The sequence below is a fragment of the Amblyomma mixtum genome, chromosome 1 (genome assembly GCF_055824585.1).
Source record: "Amblyomma mixtum isolate Tamu chromosome 1, ASM5582458v1, whole genome shotgun sequence".
In the NCBI taxonomy this organism is placed as follows: Eukaryota; Metazoa; Arthropoda; class Arachnida; order Ixodida; family Ixodidae; genus Amblyomma; species Amblyomma mixtum.
Window position 1 is genome coordinate 256,205,748 of NC_143012.1, and position 14,609 is coordinate 256,220,356.

At 47.1% G+C, this 14,609-nt stretch overlaps 1 protein-coding gene across 1 annotated transcript in view; it reads right to left on the minus strand.

Moving 5' to 3' along the window:
• The window catches only part of LOC149371529 (E3 ubiquitin-protein ligase RNF14-like), a 28,700-nt gene that overhangs the window by 4,786 nt on the left and 9,305 nt on the right, over positions 1–14,609 (minus strand). The window contains exons 5-7 of the mRNA XM_089565787.1: positions 11,262–11,369; positions 4,615–4,841; positions 1,601–1,829 (exon numbers count right to left, since the gene is read on the minus strand). Of these exons, the coding sequence (XP_089421913.1) occupies positions 1,601–1,829; positions 4,615–4,841; positions 11,262–11,369 (564 nt within the window). The remainder of the gene's footprint in view (positions 1–1,600; positions 1,830–4,614; positions 4,842–11,261; positions 11,370–14,609) is intronic.

The following is a 14,609-nucleotide window of genomic DNA, read 5'->3' on the forward strand; positions in this document are numbered from 1 at the left end:
TAGCAACGATGAAGAACAAACAGCCAAGCCTATCCAAGCAAGTCCAATTGCTCACACCCGAGCTGATTCCATTTAAATCCAAGATGGCGCCTTTCGTGGTGGCGGCAAACGGGTTGGCAGTGACAGCGATGGCCGCTCACGTCTATATTAGGCCGAAATAACAAACCTTCGCTTGAGAAACGATCACCACAATATCGTTGGCGTCTATTTTAGTCCGAAAATTCGAACTTTTAGACTCCGCAAGGTCCGAAATATCGGTTGTGAAAAGGTACACGTTCCTATGAAGTGCGCGACGGTTCCTCAGCGAAGTCCGAAATATCGTGCTAGTACGAATTATTGGTTGGCTACTGTAGTATGCTTTGGTCGTCGGCGTAACCAGTGGGTACATTGCAATGGAAACCGCTCGGAGGGTGGTTACTGTGCAAGGGGGGAGGGTGCGGTTGCCGCGAAAGCCACCCCTGGAAGGAAGTGGAGGGTTGGTAAGAGCACGGATGGTATGGTGAGAGTGCTAGGATACGCAACTGGAGGGTGGTTGCGGTGCACCCCCAACCCACCGCCCCAAGAACATCGGCGTATAAAAACACCTGTGAACAGCAAACAGGTTTGCCAGTAACTGAGCGAGTGCATCAAAAGATGCATTACCCGCATACGTCTAAGTTGGCATGACTGATTTTTGGGAAAACGGCAGTGACATGGTGACCACGATGGGTACAAAGAAGCTCCAGCTGTAGGAGCTAAACATTAAACAACACAGCTTTGTTGAGCACAATGATAGTGGCTTTAAAGTGCTGTATTGGTTGTAAATGTTTCAAGCTTACTTTTCTCATTCTGCTTCATTTCAAACTCGCTTAACCCATATATTCTTAGAGTCTTACATCAAGGACACAGCTTTTTTTGCACAGTAACTCTAAAAGTTTATGGTATTACAAAAGCTCGCACCCACTAGCATACGTTCAAGAGGCACTAAACTTTTCCCGTGCAAACACTGCATTGCATGCATTCAGAAAGAGCCGCCAGTTTCCTCGGGAAGCAGCAAGCAGATTCGACCACATCGACTACATTTCAATTCCGTAAGGAAAGCAAACAAAACTTGAGCACTGCCACGAGAAAGCCACCATGCATGATGAGAAATGAGACATAACCGTTGCTCTCAAATGCCTCAAGCTTTACTACAGGCAACAGGTAGTGCATTTGCCTAGTGCTCCAAATTGTAGGACAGCTCAAAAGACAGTGCTGAGAAATATCTTTTCATCGATAAAAGCATGGTTCTGAATTCTGCAGTGAAAAATGTTTCATGTATACAGAAAACTTTTTAATTATTTTCATTTCCTGAAGTTCAGGCATATATGGGTCAAATCAAATATTTTACACAGTCCAAAGGGCTTTGAATTAATCAGGTTCTACTGTATATCCTATGTGTGTTATGTCTTGCATGGAATACTGTGGGTTTTCGTAATGAATTCGCAGAATTTTAAAATTTACACAGCAGAAAATTAGGTGCGAATAGTGTTACTTTCGCAAACCCCACAGTGAGGCCACACAAAACTGCTCATTGCAAGGATTCCTTTCCCAAAGGCCCGGTGATGAATGAAAGACTGACCTGGCCTGAGCCGGCATGGCTGGACACCATGGTAGACCATGCGGCAGTAGACACAGAAGACAAAATAGCAGCTCGCACACTGGGCCATGGGAAGGCCGGGTTCGGTCACCACTGGTCGCTGGCACTGCAGCCTCGGGCAGTACGTCAGGTCGTCTTGGGAGTCCAGGTAGGCATTCAGCAGGCTCTCTTCGTAGCGCGACCCCAAGGCATCGCCCACCAGCGACTTCACCTGCGTATCATCCAAATCCCTCAATTATCAGCCAGGTGACAAAAATGAAATGGCAAATAGATTGGTTTATTGGGGTTTAACACGTCCCGAAGCAACTCAGGCTATGAGGGACGCAAAGGAAGCAGCAAATAAGCTGCCACAGTGCTCCTTTATTTTACACAGGCAATGCACTCATCACATGCCTTTTTTGCTTAAACGGGTGCAAATTACGGAAGTAAATATGGTAATTATTGCCTCGCCTGAAGAGTAGCACTCACTAAGGCTCCGAGTAATCCAGGGCAGTATTTTGACACACACACACATCACACACACACACACACATACCACACACACACACACACACACAATAAAATAAAATAAAATAAATGGTGGGGGTTTAACGCAGTTAAACCGAGGAGACATGTGAAAGCAGGTGTTCGTTCTTCAACTTAAGCCCCGCCTTAGGTGTATGATGCGATAGCGTAATGGGTTAATTCCCATATACAGGGTCTGTCCTGAAAGTAATGAGACAAGTCGCGGCGGAACGTGCGCATGCACTAGATTGGGAAAGCGCTTTTGGGGGAAGGAAGGGGAGCCTTCAGCTTCACAATGCGGCGAGCTTAGTTGGCTGCGAGCAGGCGAAGCGAGTGGACGTCTTCAAACATGTACCCGTTTCGTAGCTGCATCGAGAGAACCATGGAGCGAATGCTGGAACAGCACTACGCGGTGAACCTTTGCAATGAACTGAGTAAATCACCTACCGAGTTAATCAGCGTGATCAAGACAGCATGTGGGAACGATGCGATTTCCAGGTCGCGTGTTCTAATGGCACAAAGCATTTACAAACGGTCGTGAAGACGTTCACGACGAGCAACGGTTCGGGCGCCTGTCGATGACGGTTACGGACGGTAATGTTGACTGTGTGATCCTGAACGTCTTCACAGCCATTTGCAAATGCTTTGTCCCATAGGAACCCTTGCGATCTGGACACTGCATCATTACCGCATGCTGCGAGATGTCTCGGTGGGTGATTTACTCAGTTTATTGCAAAGCTTCACGTCGTAGCGCCGTTCCAACGTTCGCTCCATGGTTTCCTCGACGCAGCGACGAAACAGGGGTACACGCTTGAAGACGTCCACTCGCTTCGTTTGCTCGAGGTCAACTGAGGTCCTGAAACGCATTGTGAAGTGGAAGGTTCCCCCTCCTTCCCCCAAAAGCGGTTTCCCTACCTAGCGCATGCGCGCGCCCCGCAGCGACTTGTCATTACTTTCAGGACAGACCGTGTATTCAGAAGATCATTCTCTACTTTACATTCATAGATCCCTGGGAGTCCTCATACCCCTCGTGGCCCAGTGGTGCAGTGGTTAAGGGATGTGCCACTGCACTGGCAGGTGGCCGTTTCTATGACAGCCACCGGTAGGGATTGTGCAAACCGATGTTGCTCTACCCTGGCAACCTCTTGCGCAACTGGCGCGACGCTGCTTCGACCTTAACTGAGCTTACCCGGTGTGGGGACGCCTTCGTCCCCTGCGTTCACTTTCCCGCATTGCACCCCCTACTGTAGTTAGCTCCTCCGCAAAGCACTCCCTTTAGTTTGGTTACTCTAGCTAACAGGGGAGGGCGCTTGCGTCGCAGCGACAGCAGCGCCACGGATGGCGTGTTTTGCCGCTCGCGCGCGGGGGAAGGCTAGCTCTTCTCCCTGGGCCCGGGAAGCGTGTTGGACGTTCACGCGCAAAGCTCCGCTCTTCGCCGCGGGCGTCCTCGTGTGGAAACGTGTTCCCCTCAGCTCGTCCCGTCCGGCCTCGGAGATATTCCCTTTGCCCTAGTGTGGGCGAACGTTCGCTCGTAGCCATGCTGGTGAGTCGGACATCCTCGATTCCTCAGTGTATTTTGTTGCTAGCTGGCGTTATTGTTGTTGCAGCAATAAATGCCTTGATTGTGTCAGCCAGCGTGTCGTTCCTTTGTTCCCGCAGAGCAAGGCCCGCCGTGGTCGGCGTGCGCTCGGTAGCGCTCGCGACCACGGGGTGGGGTCCGCGCGGTTTTGAACTGTGTCAGCCGTGGTTAATTAAACGGGGAGAACGTGTTTATCTCCCCCAATTTCAACCCCACACCGGGTAAGCTCGGGTAGTGACATGGGTTGGAGCGCAGCTGAAGCGGTTGCTAGGCAACAGCAACTCAAGGTCGTTTGGTAGCCGCACCGCCACGAGTAAACGTGACGAGTCGAGCTGGGCTCCAGCAGCGTTGCTTTCGCAACCAAAACCACCACCTACATAGTTAACGTTCGACAGGTCCAGCACTGAGAGTGCTGCTGGGCACGGCCATCAACACGACCAACTTTCCTGGTAAGAAGCAACGAAAGGTCTTATATGTGTGCTGTCATTGTTACATTGCTACAGATAAGGAATCTGGCTGCTGGCAGGTAACAACCACGCGCCCTTTGTAGCTTTATATTAGTTGAGTTTTCGGTGCGGCATAATGGTAGCTAATGGCTCGCAGCAGCTAAATCGCACCCAGAGAGGGTGCATGTCATAAACTTAATTTGCCAACACATCATATCCACCTCTAATATGACAATGTGTACGGTAGGCATGCACATCTAACAATCTAGACTGATTAGGCTAGGCTAGCAAGTTCAAATGCATTGCACAACAAGGAATCAATGATAGCATGGATGGCCAGGAGATGGTGGGACAGCCTCTCAACAACCTCTTAGAAAGCTCCATCACATAATTTCCTGCCTGAAAGGACTCTGCAACTGCATGCAGGCAGCTTCAATTGGGGAGACGGTTCACTGCACTTTGCATACCTGTGTGGGCAGCACCTGTGTGGTGCACTTCTCCTGTGGACAGCGAAGCTGGCTGGCAGAACCACTCTCAACCTGAATGCGGAAGTGCTCACGCAGGCACTCGCGGCAGAAGGCGTGGCTGCAGCCCAGCACCAGCTCAAACTCCGAGCCCAGTTTGGACGTCAAGCACACCTGGCAGGTCATCCACTGGAGGTTGAACAGGCGCCGCTTTTCCTGGCTGTTGAACTCTGAAATGAGTGAGCACCAGGGTTGACCTCTGGGCCAGAGTTGTGTCAACACTTCTCTGCTGTTTGCATGCACATTTAGGAACCAAACTGACATGTACCCCATCGTGCGACAGGGGGATAGCATTCCGTGGGCTCCCTGCTAGTCCTGCAACACACTGTTGCTTTCCACTCCTAAAGACGAAGCTTAAACGTCATTAATTAGTAATAAGTCATTAATTAGGTATGAAGTCATCCAGTGGTGACGTCACCAGTGCCACAGAGGCAGTCAAAGTGGTGTGGAAAGTGCTTTTGCCTCTACGCACTTTAGACAGTCAAAGTGTCCCCTGAATTTTTTTTTACTCATTTTATCCTGGAAAAACTTTGCAAGAGTGGGTTTGGTGGTCAAGATTGTTTTGTTATTTTGGGTAAATGAGGACACTGAACTCTACGAGTACTTGCTGGGGAATCAAAGCTTGTTCATTAGACCAGGAACTTCGTAAAATAAGGTTTCGTTAGATTGAATTCTAATTGCATCCATTTTTTTCAGCTCAGTAATTTTCAGCCTGAAATGTCTGTAATGCTCGTTTGGACATATTTTCCCTCAATATGTCGCCAATTATAGTCCTTTTTGAGCAGCATAATAATCACTGGCCACCTACCTGCTGGATCGTGCATTCATAAATCTGTTACAGCTTGAGAAATTGTTCTCAACATCCCGAATCGTAACGTACTGTATATAACGCACTTTCGCCAGGATATTTTTTAAAATTCGTGTCACTGCAAAATTCAACTCAACCACGATTGTACCATTGAGATTCTACTTTTTCTACATGGTGCTGTGTACCAGAGTGTTCTAATATCCTGTACCTTTATTTGGACTGCTCGAACTAAAAACCTTGAATGAACGAAATTTCCAAGGTTCTCAGCTGTGACTCTGTTATATCAAGGTTTGACTGCATTCAAATATTTAACAGTTACAGATTTTCCTCTTCAACCGGCATGGAACCGGCGTGGAACCGGCATGGCTGAAGCACTGCCGCTCACGTTTTTCCTGTTGCTTTTGCAGACACATGGCCTCTCAGCTTTGAAGGAATGTTGCGGTTGTGCCGTTTCGTGTTCATCGCCTACGAGTTCACCCTTTTCGTCTGGGATATGCGCCGACGGATCAAGGAACGCAACTTCGTCTGCTGCTGCCAGGGACGATTCGACGTGCGTCGCCGCTGACTTCGACAGATGTGCCGTACCGGTCTATGAACACTGGTGCAGTGATTCCCTTATCGACAGCCTACAAATACCGAGATCTGGCAGTCAACCAGGGGGGCGTGGAACCGGCATGGCTGAAGCACTGCCGCTCACGTTTTTCCTGTTGCTTTTGCAGACACATGGCCTCTCAGCTTTGAAGGAATGTTGCGGTTGTGCCGTTTCGTGTTCATCGCCTACGAGTTCACCCTTTTCGTCTGGGATATGCGCCGACGGATCAAGGAACGCAACTTCGTCTGCTGCTGCCAGGGACGATTCGACGTGCGTCGCCGCTGACTTCGACAGATGTGCCGTACCGGTCTATGAACACTGGTGCAGTGATTCCCTTATCGACAGCCTACAAATACCGAGATCTGGCAGTCAACCAGGGGGGCGTGGAACCGGCATGGCTGAAGCACTGCCGCTCACGTTTTTCCTGTTGCTTTTGCAGGTTAGTAACACAAACTTGCACTGTTTTCGCGCGCATTTCGTTTTGCCGGTTCCACCCCATGTGTTATTTGCTTGTCTCAGAACTCACTCGCAACCGAAAGGTTACTCGCGTCGTAGTTTTCGGTTATTGCGTCGTATTTCCTTTTATCTGTTGCTGCTACTTCTATGTGGTGATGTTGAGCCTAACCCAGGTCCGTCTACCGCAGAAACTCTGCAGATGCTCCTAGATGGCCAAGATACGATTAAGGCCAAGTTGAGTGCAATAGAACTGACCCAAGTTGAAAGTAAGAGAGCCATGCATGACCTCGGCAGCCGTATTGCATCGATAGAGTCAAGAATAGCGAGCCTTGATGAAATGAACTGTGCAGTTGGTGAATGGAAAAAACGATTTGAAGATCAGCAGCGGATGTTGAGTTCAGTAATGGCAAAGGTTGAGCATCTGGAGAACCAGAGGAGGCGTTGCAATTTGCTTTTCTTTGGTGTCGAGGATACAAAACCAAACGAGTCAAATGAGGACTCAGTAGAATGCGTAATTGACGTGTGTAATTCGAAATTAGGAGTTCAATCCGTAAAACTAGAAATTGCTCACAGGTTAGGCAGATTCAAGTCTGGTAGCAACCGTCCTTTAAAAGCGATTTTCGCCTCATACGCTGACAAGCAGAAGGTTTTAAAGAGGGCTTATAAATTAAAAGGAAGTGATGTCAGTATTTCAGAGGACTTTTCTGAGGAAGTACGTAGAAAGAGAAAGTTTCTATGGCAGTTCGCAAAATCACGTGAACAAAGTGGCGACAAGATCAGCCTCAGGTATGACACTCTTATTATAAACGGCGAGAAGTACTTGTTTGATGATAATACAAACGAGGTCGTACCGATAGTAGGTGATAAGGCCAGTGCTACAGGGGAGGTAGGAGCGGTTCAGTGACGGTGTCGGCGTAATGCAACGCTTATTTCCTTTCTCGTAATTAACTGCCGTAGCATTAAAAACAAGGTTGATGAATTTGCAGCTCTAATTGATATGGTGAAGCCGTCCGTTATTCTCGGCACTGAATCATGGTTAGCAAATGAAATTGCAGATGGTGAAGTATTCCCAGATCGTTTTAAATGTTATAGAAAGGACAGACACTTGCATGGAGGAGGTGTATTTATTCTTGTGGATGCTTCAATTTCTTCTTACCAAATAAATGTTTCCGATGAATGTGAAGCTGTATGGTGTAAACTGGTGCTTAATAACAACAAAGTTATAACTGTGTGTTCGTTCTACCGCCCGCCTGATTCATCAGTTGATGTGTTTGCGCAGCTGGCGGGGACAGTTGACGCAATTCAAACAGATTTTATGGTGATCGGAGGTGATTTCAATCTGCCTAGCATTAACTGGACTCATCAACCTCACTTCCTGTCCTTTACGAGTCGCTCCTGCCAAGAACTGATCAACTTGGTTGAACTTTATGCATTGCGTCAAACGGTTCTGGAACCGACACGTGGGGATCACATCCTAGATTTGTTGTTCACAAATCAACCTGAATTCGTCAATTCCACTCAGGTGCTACCTGGAATAAGCGATCACAGTGCTGTGCTTTGTGAAATGAAAGTTGAACATGTAAGGAGCGCTGGTACAGTACATAGGCGAGTATATAACTATGAAAAAGCAAACGTAAGGGAGATAAACGAAGAGTTGAATAAGTACCGATCGATCTTTGAAACGCATGCCGATAACTCTGGAGTGGTTGAACTATGGTCTAGATTTAAGGATAAGATGTTTGAACTGAGGCAGTGCTTTGTTCCGGCATGGATATTAACGAAGAGGAGGAGTAAAAGCAAACCATGGTTTACTCGGGAGCTACGCAGTATTACGCGCAAAAGGCAACGTGTTTACGTTAAATTTAAAGGAAATCCGACGCGTGAAAATTGGTTCAAGCTTCAGGAAATTGCCGGAAGAATGAAAGTTGCTGTTGCAGCTGCAAAGAATTCGTTTGGCATTTCAATGGAGACGAAATTAAAAGAAAATCCAAAGGAATTTTGGAAACATGTAAAGAGAAATGGAAAAGACTCTGTAACTATACCACCTCTTGTTTCTGGTGACACCTTTGTTGAGGATGATGCACAAAAAGCTGAGTTCTTTAATAAATATTTCAGCTCTGTTTTCAGCTCTGAAATCGAACATGCTGATATGAATACCCCGAGTTTCCAGCCAGTGGCGAGTGTTATGGATGATGTTGTGATCAGCATCAACGGTATACAGTCTCTGTTGCAGAATCTGAAGATTGCTAAGGCTGGTTGTCCTGATGACTTGCCAAACAAATTCTACAAACTGTGTGCTGAGTCGGTTGCACCCTACTTAAAGATAATTTTTGAAAAATCGCTTGAAGAATCCTGCCTTCCAGATGACTGGAAAATTGCAAGTGTTGTGCCAATCTACAAATCTGGCCCTCGCAACACTGTATCAAATTATAGACCGGTATCTCTAACTTCAGTTGCGTGCAAGACACTCGAACATATTTTGTTCACCAGTATAGCAGCACATATGGACGCACATTCATTGTTTAATCCTCGTCAGCATGGTTTTCGAAGGGGCCTATCGTGTACTACGCAGCTGACTGAATTTGCGCACGATTTGGCTGAGGCACTGGACAGGCGACTTAGCGTGGACTGCGTGTTTTTGGACTTTAAAAAGGCCTTTGATACCGTGACGCACTCTTTACTAATTCAAAAAATGTCTTTTTACAATATTAGCCCTCAAGTGGTATCATGGGTAAAAGATTACCTATGTTTACGGCAGCAGTTTGTGGTTATGAATGGCGCCGAGTCTCAAAGAGTGCAGGTTGTGTCTGGTGTTCCCCAGGGCTCCGTGTTAGGACCACTATTGTTCCTGCTCTACGTGAACGACATTGGTGACGGAATAGTATCTCAAATGCGGTTATTTGCGGATGACTGCGTTCTTTATAGTGTTGTCACTAGTGATCGAGATGCGGAAATGTTCCAAGAAGATTTGAACAGAATCTCAGAGTGGTGCGTTAAATGGAATATGAATTTGAATTTGTCCAAGACTGTCCATATGAAGTTTACAAGAAAGAAAAACCCTGATGTGTACTCATATGTTATTAGGAACACAATGTTAGAACAGGTATTCGAATTTAAATACCTAGGCGTTTATTTTACTCCTGATTTGAGCTGGCGCCGTCACGTCGATTATATCTCTGCTAAAGCATGCAGAAACTTGGGATTTCTTCGCCGAAATGCAAGCACTTTTCCACTGTCATGTCGTGACATTTTATTCAAGACTTATGTCAGGTCGGTTCTGGACTACGCGTGCACTGTCTGGGACCCGCCTACTGCTAGAGATAAAGATAAGTTGGAGAGGGTGCAGAACATTGCCTCTCGTTTCGTGTCTGGCACACGCGGGGCTCGTTACAGTGCATCGCGTACGAAGGATGCACTCAACTGGGAATTGCTTGACACGCGCCGGAAGAAGTTGCGTCTGAAGCTGTTTCATGCTGTTTATTATTCAACTGTTCGGGTTGAACGCGAAAGGTATGTGCAGGAGCCTTTTTATAGATCCAACCGTGTTGACCATGTTTTTAAAGTCCGCGAATTTGCGGCAAAAACTGAATTGTTTAAAATGTCTTTCTTTCCGAAAACCATTAGAGAATGGAACAGACTACCGAGCGATGTTGTGAGTGTGACATCAAATGATGCGTTCTTTCGTTCTTTAATGATGTGATGCGATTGTGATGTGTTCTTTTGAACTGAGATGTACATGGTGAAAGTTTTGTGCTTGTAACTCTGCCTGCGAGCGGAGGTGTCATGTGTGCTTCTTTGTTGTACATTCCCCCCCCCACTGTAATGCCACGGCGCTGTGGGTTCCTTACTAAATAAATAAATAACAGTCAGACATTGTGGCAATCCTGAACAAGGTTCACTAGTCTGGCATGGACAAGTGCTTGCCCCACAATTGAGCTAGCACATGAGAAAAAAAAAAACCTTTTATTTGTGTATTGCTTGACGGCTACAGAGATACCGCCGCAGAAAATAACATGCAGAACTATACAGTACATCACCGAATCATGCCACGAAACTGCAGGAGGCTGGCTCGAGTCTGAACATGCCCGCAAGGAAAGGAAATCAGTGCCAGCGGTCATTTTTGATTTTCAGTTCCGGACTACTTGCTGACTGCCTTGGACTGCTGGCGTTCATTCAACGTTCTTGGGGAGACCAGAAGCTCTGCTCATTGGTTTGAAAGCTGCCAGGAACCTGCCTGTTTTTTTTTTGTCTCTGGCAGACTGTTGACTACTTGAGGCCACCAGGAGGTTTGTACTCCAACAGGTACCAGAGCTACAGTTCAGTAGTGCAAACTGCCTGTGTAACAGAGGGATAAAATAATGCTGAATGAAGAAAAGTGTCCAAGGGGCATAGCAGAACGCGTCTGTGGCATGGTCTCCAGCTGCCCCGGCAAGGCAACAACATATGCACAAGAGAGAGAGGGAAGAGACAGAGAGTGTGCACGTGCGTGTGTGCGTGTGACTAGCAGCAGCCTTTGCCACTATGGAAGTGAAATAAATTAATGATTAGATTTTTTTTTACGAATTTTTTCATCTGCTAATATTCTCAATTTCAAAAGCGGAAAAACTTTTGCTTGCATTCGTCAACCCTTCAGGTACATTTCGCACCACTCTCATCAATGCTCAAGGAGTAGTGTTCTGGGCCAGAATTACCGGCTGTGAAGAAATAAAGTGAAGTGACTAAGAAAAAGCTCACCTGTGAGCAGTGTGGCCAAGCTTCGTGGATCCATCATTTCCTTGAAGCAACGAACATCATAGTGTCGGTGACCCCGGTACGTGTAGCACTTTTTCCACCTAGCAGCCCCTGCAGTGCCCACATCAAACAGCATTTCTTTTACTGCGAAACAAGGAGTTGGGATGGGTCACGGCCACTTCCAGCACAAGCTTATGATAGGGTACATTCGACCAGAATATCAAGCGCCCCAGTTACAAGTGAAACGAGACCGTGGCAAAAAGTGTGCAGACTCGACCCGCTCAGTCCCCTTGGGTCTGCTTCCTGGTGATGCGTCCTGCCTAGTTATCTGGGCTAATAAGGGAGGACGCCTGCATCGCATAAACACTAGCACCAAAGGCAGCGTGATTTGCTGCACGGGTTGGGGAAACAGCTCTCCCTTTTCACGGTTTAAGGGGGTTTACGTCCCAAAGCAACTCAGGCTATGAGGGACGCCGTAGTCAACAACAGAAGAAAAAATCGACAACAGAAAGAAAAAATTTTCTCCTACATAAACGCCTTCGAAATTTTGACACTTGCTTTTATCTGGGGACACTAGGTTAGGGCTGTGCTTAAAGAAAAAAAAAACTTTGTTTACCGTATTTACTCGCATAATAGGCGCACCCCTAGTTTGGTCGCGAAAAATCAGATTTTTTTATTTCCGCGCATAATAGGCACACCCCGAACTTGGCACTGTGATCAATACCGTATTTACACGATTGCAAGCTGACGCCTCGCCGCCCCCGCCCCCCCAAATCTTTATTTTAACAGATTTTGCCGACTACTAGTCCACACTAGTGCTACTGCCGCCGCAGCTGCTGCAGACCCACAGCATGTACAACGACATCGCGTAGAACAGCTGCATACAGTTTACAGGGATGCTCACTTTAAACGTCTGTTTGGAAATCTTCATCTACAGCCGGAAATGTTCCAGACTTAGGCCCGCGGAAACCTCGGCGCTTGGAGTCACGTACAAAAATTTAGGCACGCCGCAGTCGTAACTGCCGCACGTCTCGGCCACGTCGAATTTCTAACCTGCCGCACGCTTGCCATGTTCGAGAGCAAACTCCCAGCCGTGTAGCTGTTAAGATGCTTGCCCGTCGAGCTAAAACAGCAACGCTTGGCGGCAAAGCCACAAACCATGATAAACTAACGCGCTACCGCAGATCCCGGCACTTGACTGCAACAAAAAAACTGGAGCTGGTGATTCTGATGTCGATATGGATAGCAAAAGCTCCCGGCAGAAAAAATGATGATGACCTTGGCCTCGGGCGCCCTCTGTGGGCGGTGTCTGGAAGCTCCTGTGCGCGCGTGTGGCCTCTGCGATCAAGCGCCCGTTGCGCGCAGCCGGAGCTGATCGTGGAGGCCTTGGCGCATGCATTTTGAAGGCTATTCCCGCAAGGGTCGTGGAAATTCGGTGCGACCCTTACACGGATCTTTTTCTTTTTTTATATTTTCTTCGGGAAAACGGAGCGCGGCCCGTACACGAGTGCATTTATGCGGTATGTTCAATTTTGCGAGTCGAAAAATTTCAGGAAATGTTACCCCGCGTAATAGGCGCATCCCAAACTTTGAGCCGGATTTTCAGGAAAAAAAGTGCGCCTATTATGCGAGTAAATACGGTATTTGGGTTTAATGTCCCAAAGCGACTCAGGCTATGAGGGACGCCGTAGTGAAGGGCTCCAGAAATTTCAACCACTTGTGGGTTCTTTAACATGCACTGGCAACGCACAGCACACACGCCTCTAGAATTTCGTCTCCATCGAAATTCGACTGCCATGGCCGGGATCGCACCCAAGTACTTCGAATTTCGTTCTCAGGAACTCAAAGTGTGCTGCATTTTGGCACGGCGCTCCGCCCTCGACCGGCAGGGCAAGGCCTCGTGGGAACATTTCCTGCAAGCTTGTCCCATCCGGCCTCAGAGTTTCTTCCCTACCCTAGAGTGGGCAAACATTTGCTCGTTATGCCACGGGTGAGTCGGGAGACCTCGATTCCTTAGCGTATTTTGTCGCTAGTTGACATTATCAATGCTGCAGCAATAAATGCCTTTCTGTGTCAGCTGCCGCTGTTCCTGCAGAGCTTGGCCCGCCATGGTCGGCGTGTGCTCAGTAATGCTCATGATCATGGGGTGGAGTGGGTTGTTTGAAACAGATCAGCTCCGATTAAGAGAGGAAAACGTATTTATTCCCATATTTCAAACCCACAAATAGAAAAAACAGTAAAACAGTAAACACTATGGACAGCCCATGCAGTGATGAGTGTCACAACAGCATATGCTCAGGCTTCACTCACTGGTGAATGGGCCCTGATAAGGGCATGCACTTGTTGCATTCTCATCTTTGGCCAGCCAAAGTGGCAGAGGGAGAGAGAATGTATTATTTACATGCCAACTGCACAATCAATACAGAATAAAATGCGACTATAGAGGAACCCTTGTCTTCAATTCACCTACGCTTCCGTGTGCCACCATAGTTTGGAATGGTCTTCTTGACACTATTGCCTCCATCTCCAGCCATCAAGCGTTTTTTTTTTCCCCCCCTGTTACCTCGTTGTCTGCTTTACTATCGCTTTATGTCTTGCTTTTCATGTACTTCATAATCACTCACATTTGGATCATTACAAGTGCTTTTTCTTTATTTTTGTATCTTCCCATTTTTCACTGCATTTGTCTTACACACCCCATTTATCCACTATGTACCCTAAAGTGTTATTACATGTTTTGCCTACGAATTTTGCCCTGCACCAACTTTCCTTTTTTTTTTTAGCCTTGAATTCCATGTAGTATCTGTATTAATTCCTTTTGAAGTTTATATCGTTTTTGTTACCCTTAATCAGTGCCCTCAAGCCCTGTATGGCATTACGAGAGAATAAATAAATTCGCTTGAAGCCTAGTGGATGTAAGAGATGTGGGCAGATTTAAGTGCAACCCAGCCTTGCACATGGCAGCATTCATGAAAGCAAGAGCCAAGGCTCAAACACGTAATAAAATATGCATCCCTTGTGCTCGAGCATTCTTCAGACACACCTGAGGAGCTGCATGCTGGGATGACAGAAACTAAGCCTGTGCCTTAGTCAGGAAGTACATTCCACTGCATAGAATAGGGATGGAACGGTTGATCTGCCAAACAAAGTGGCAGCCTGGCCTGCGTTTTACCTTAAAGGCATATACTAGACAGAGTTTTTGCTTGCGTGCTTTTTTCATTGTAATGATACGCTAGACTCTTGTTCTTATGACTGCCAATAAACTACTTCTGAATTGGCGAGTGCCATGGCTTTTCTTTTGCCAGCGAGTTTCCGTTCCACAGTTCACAGCCTCACATGTAATGATTGGGT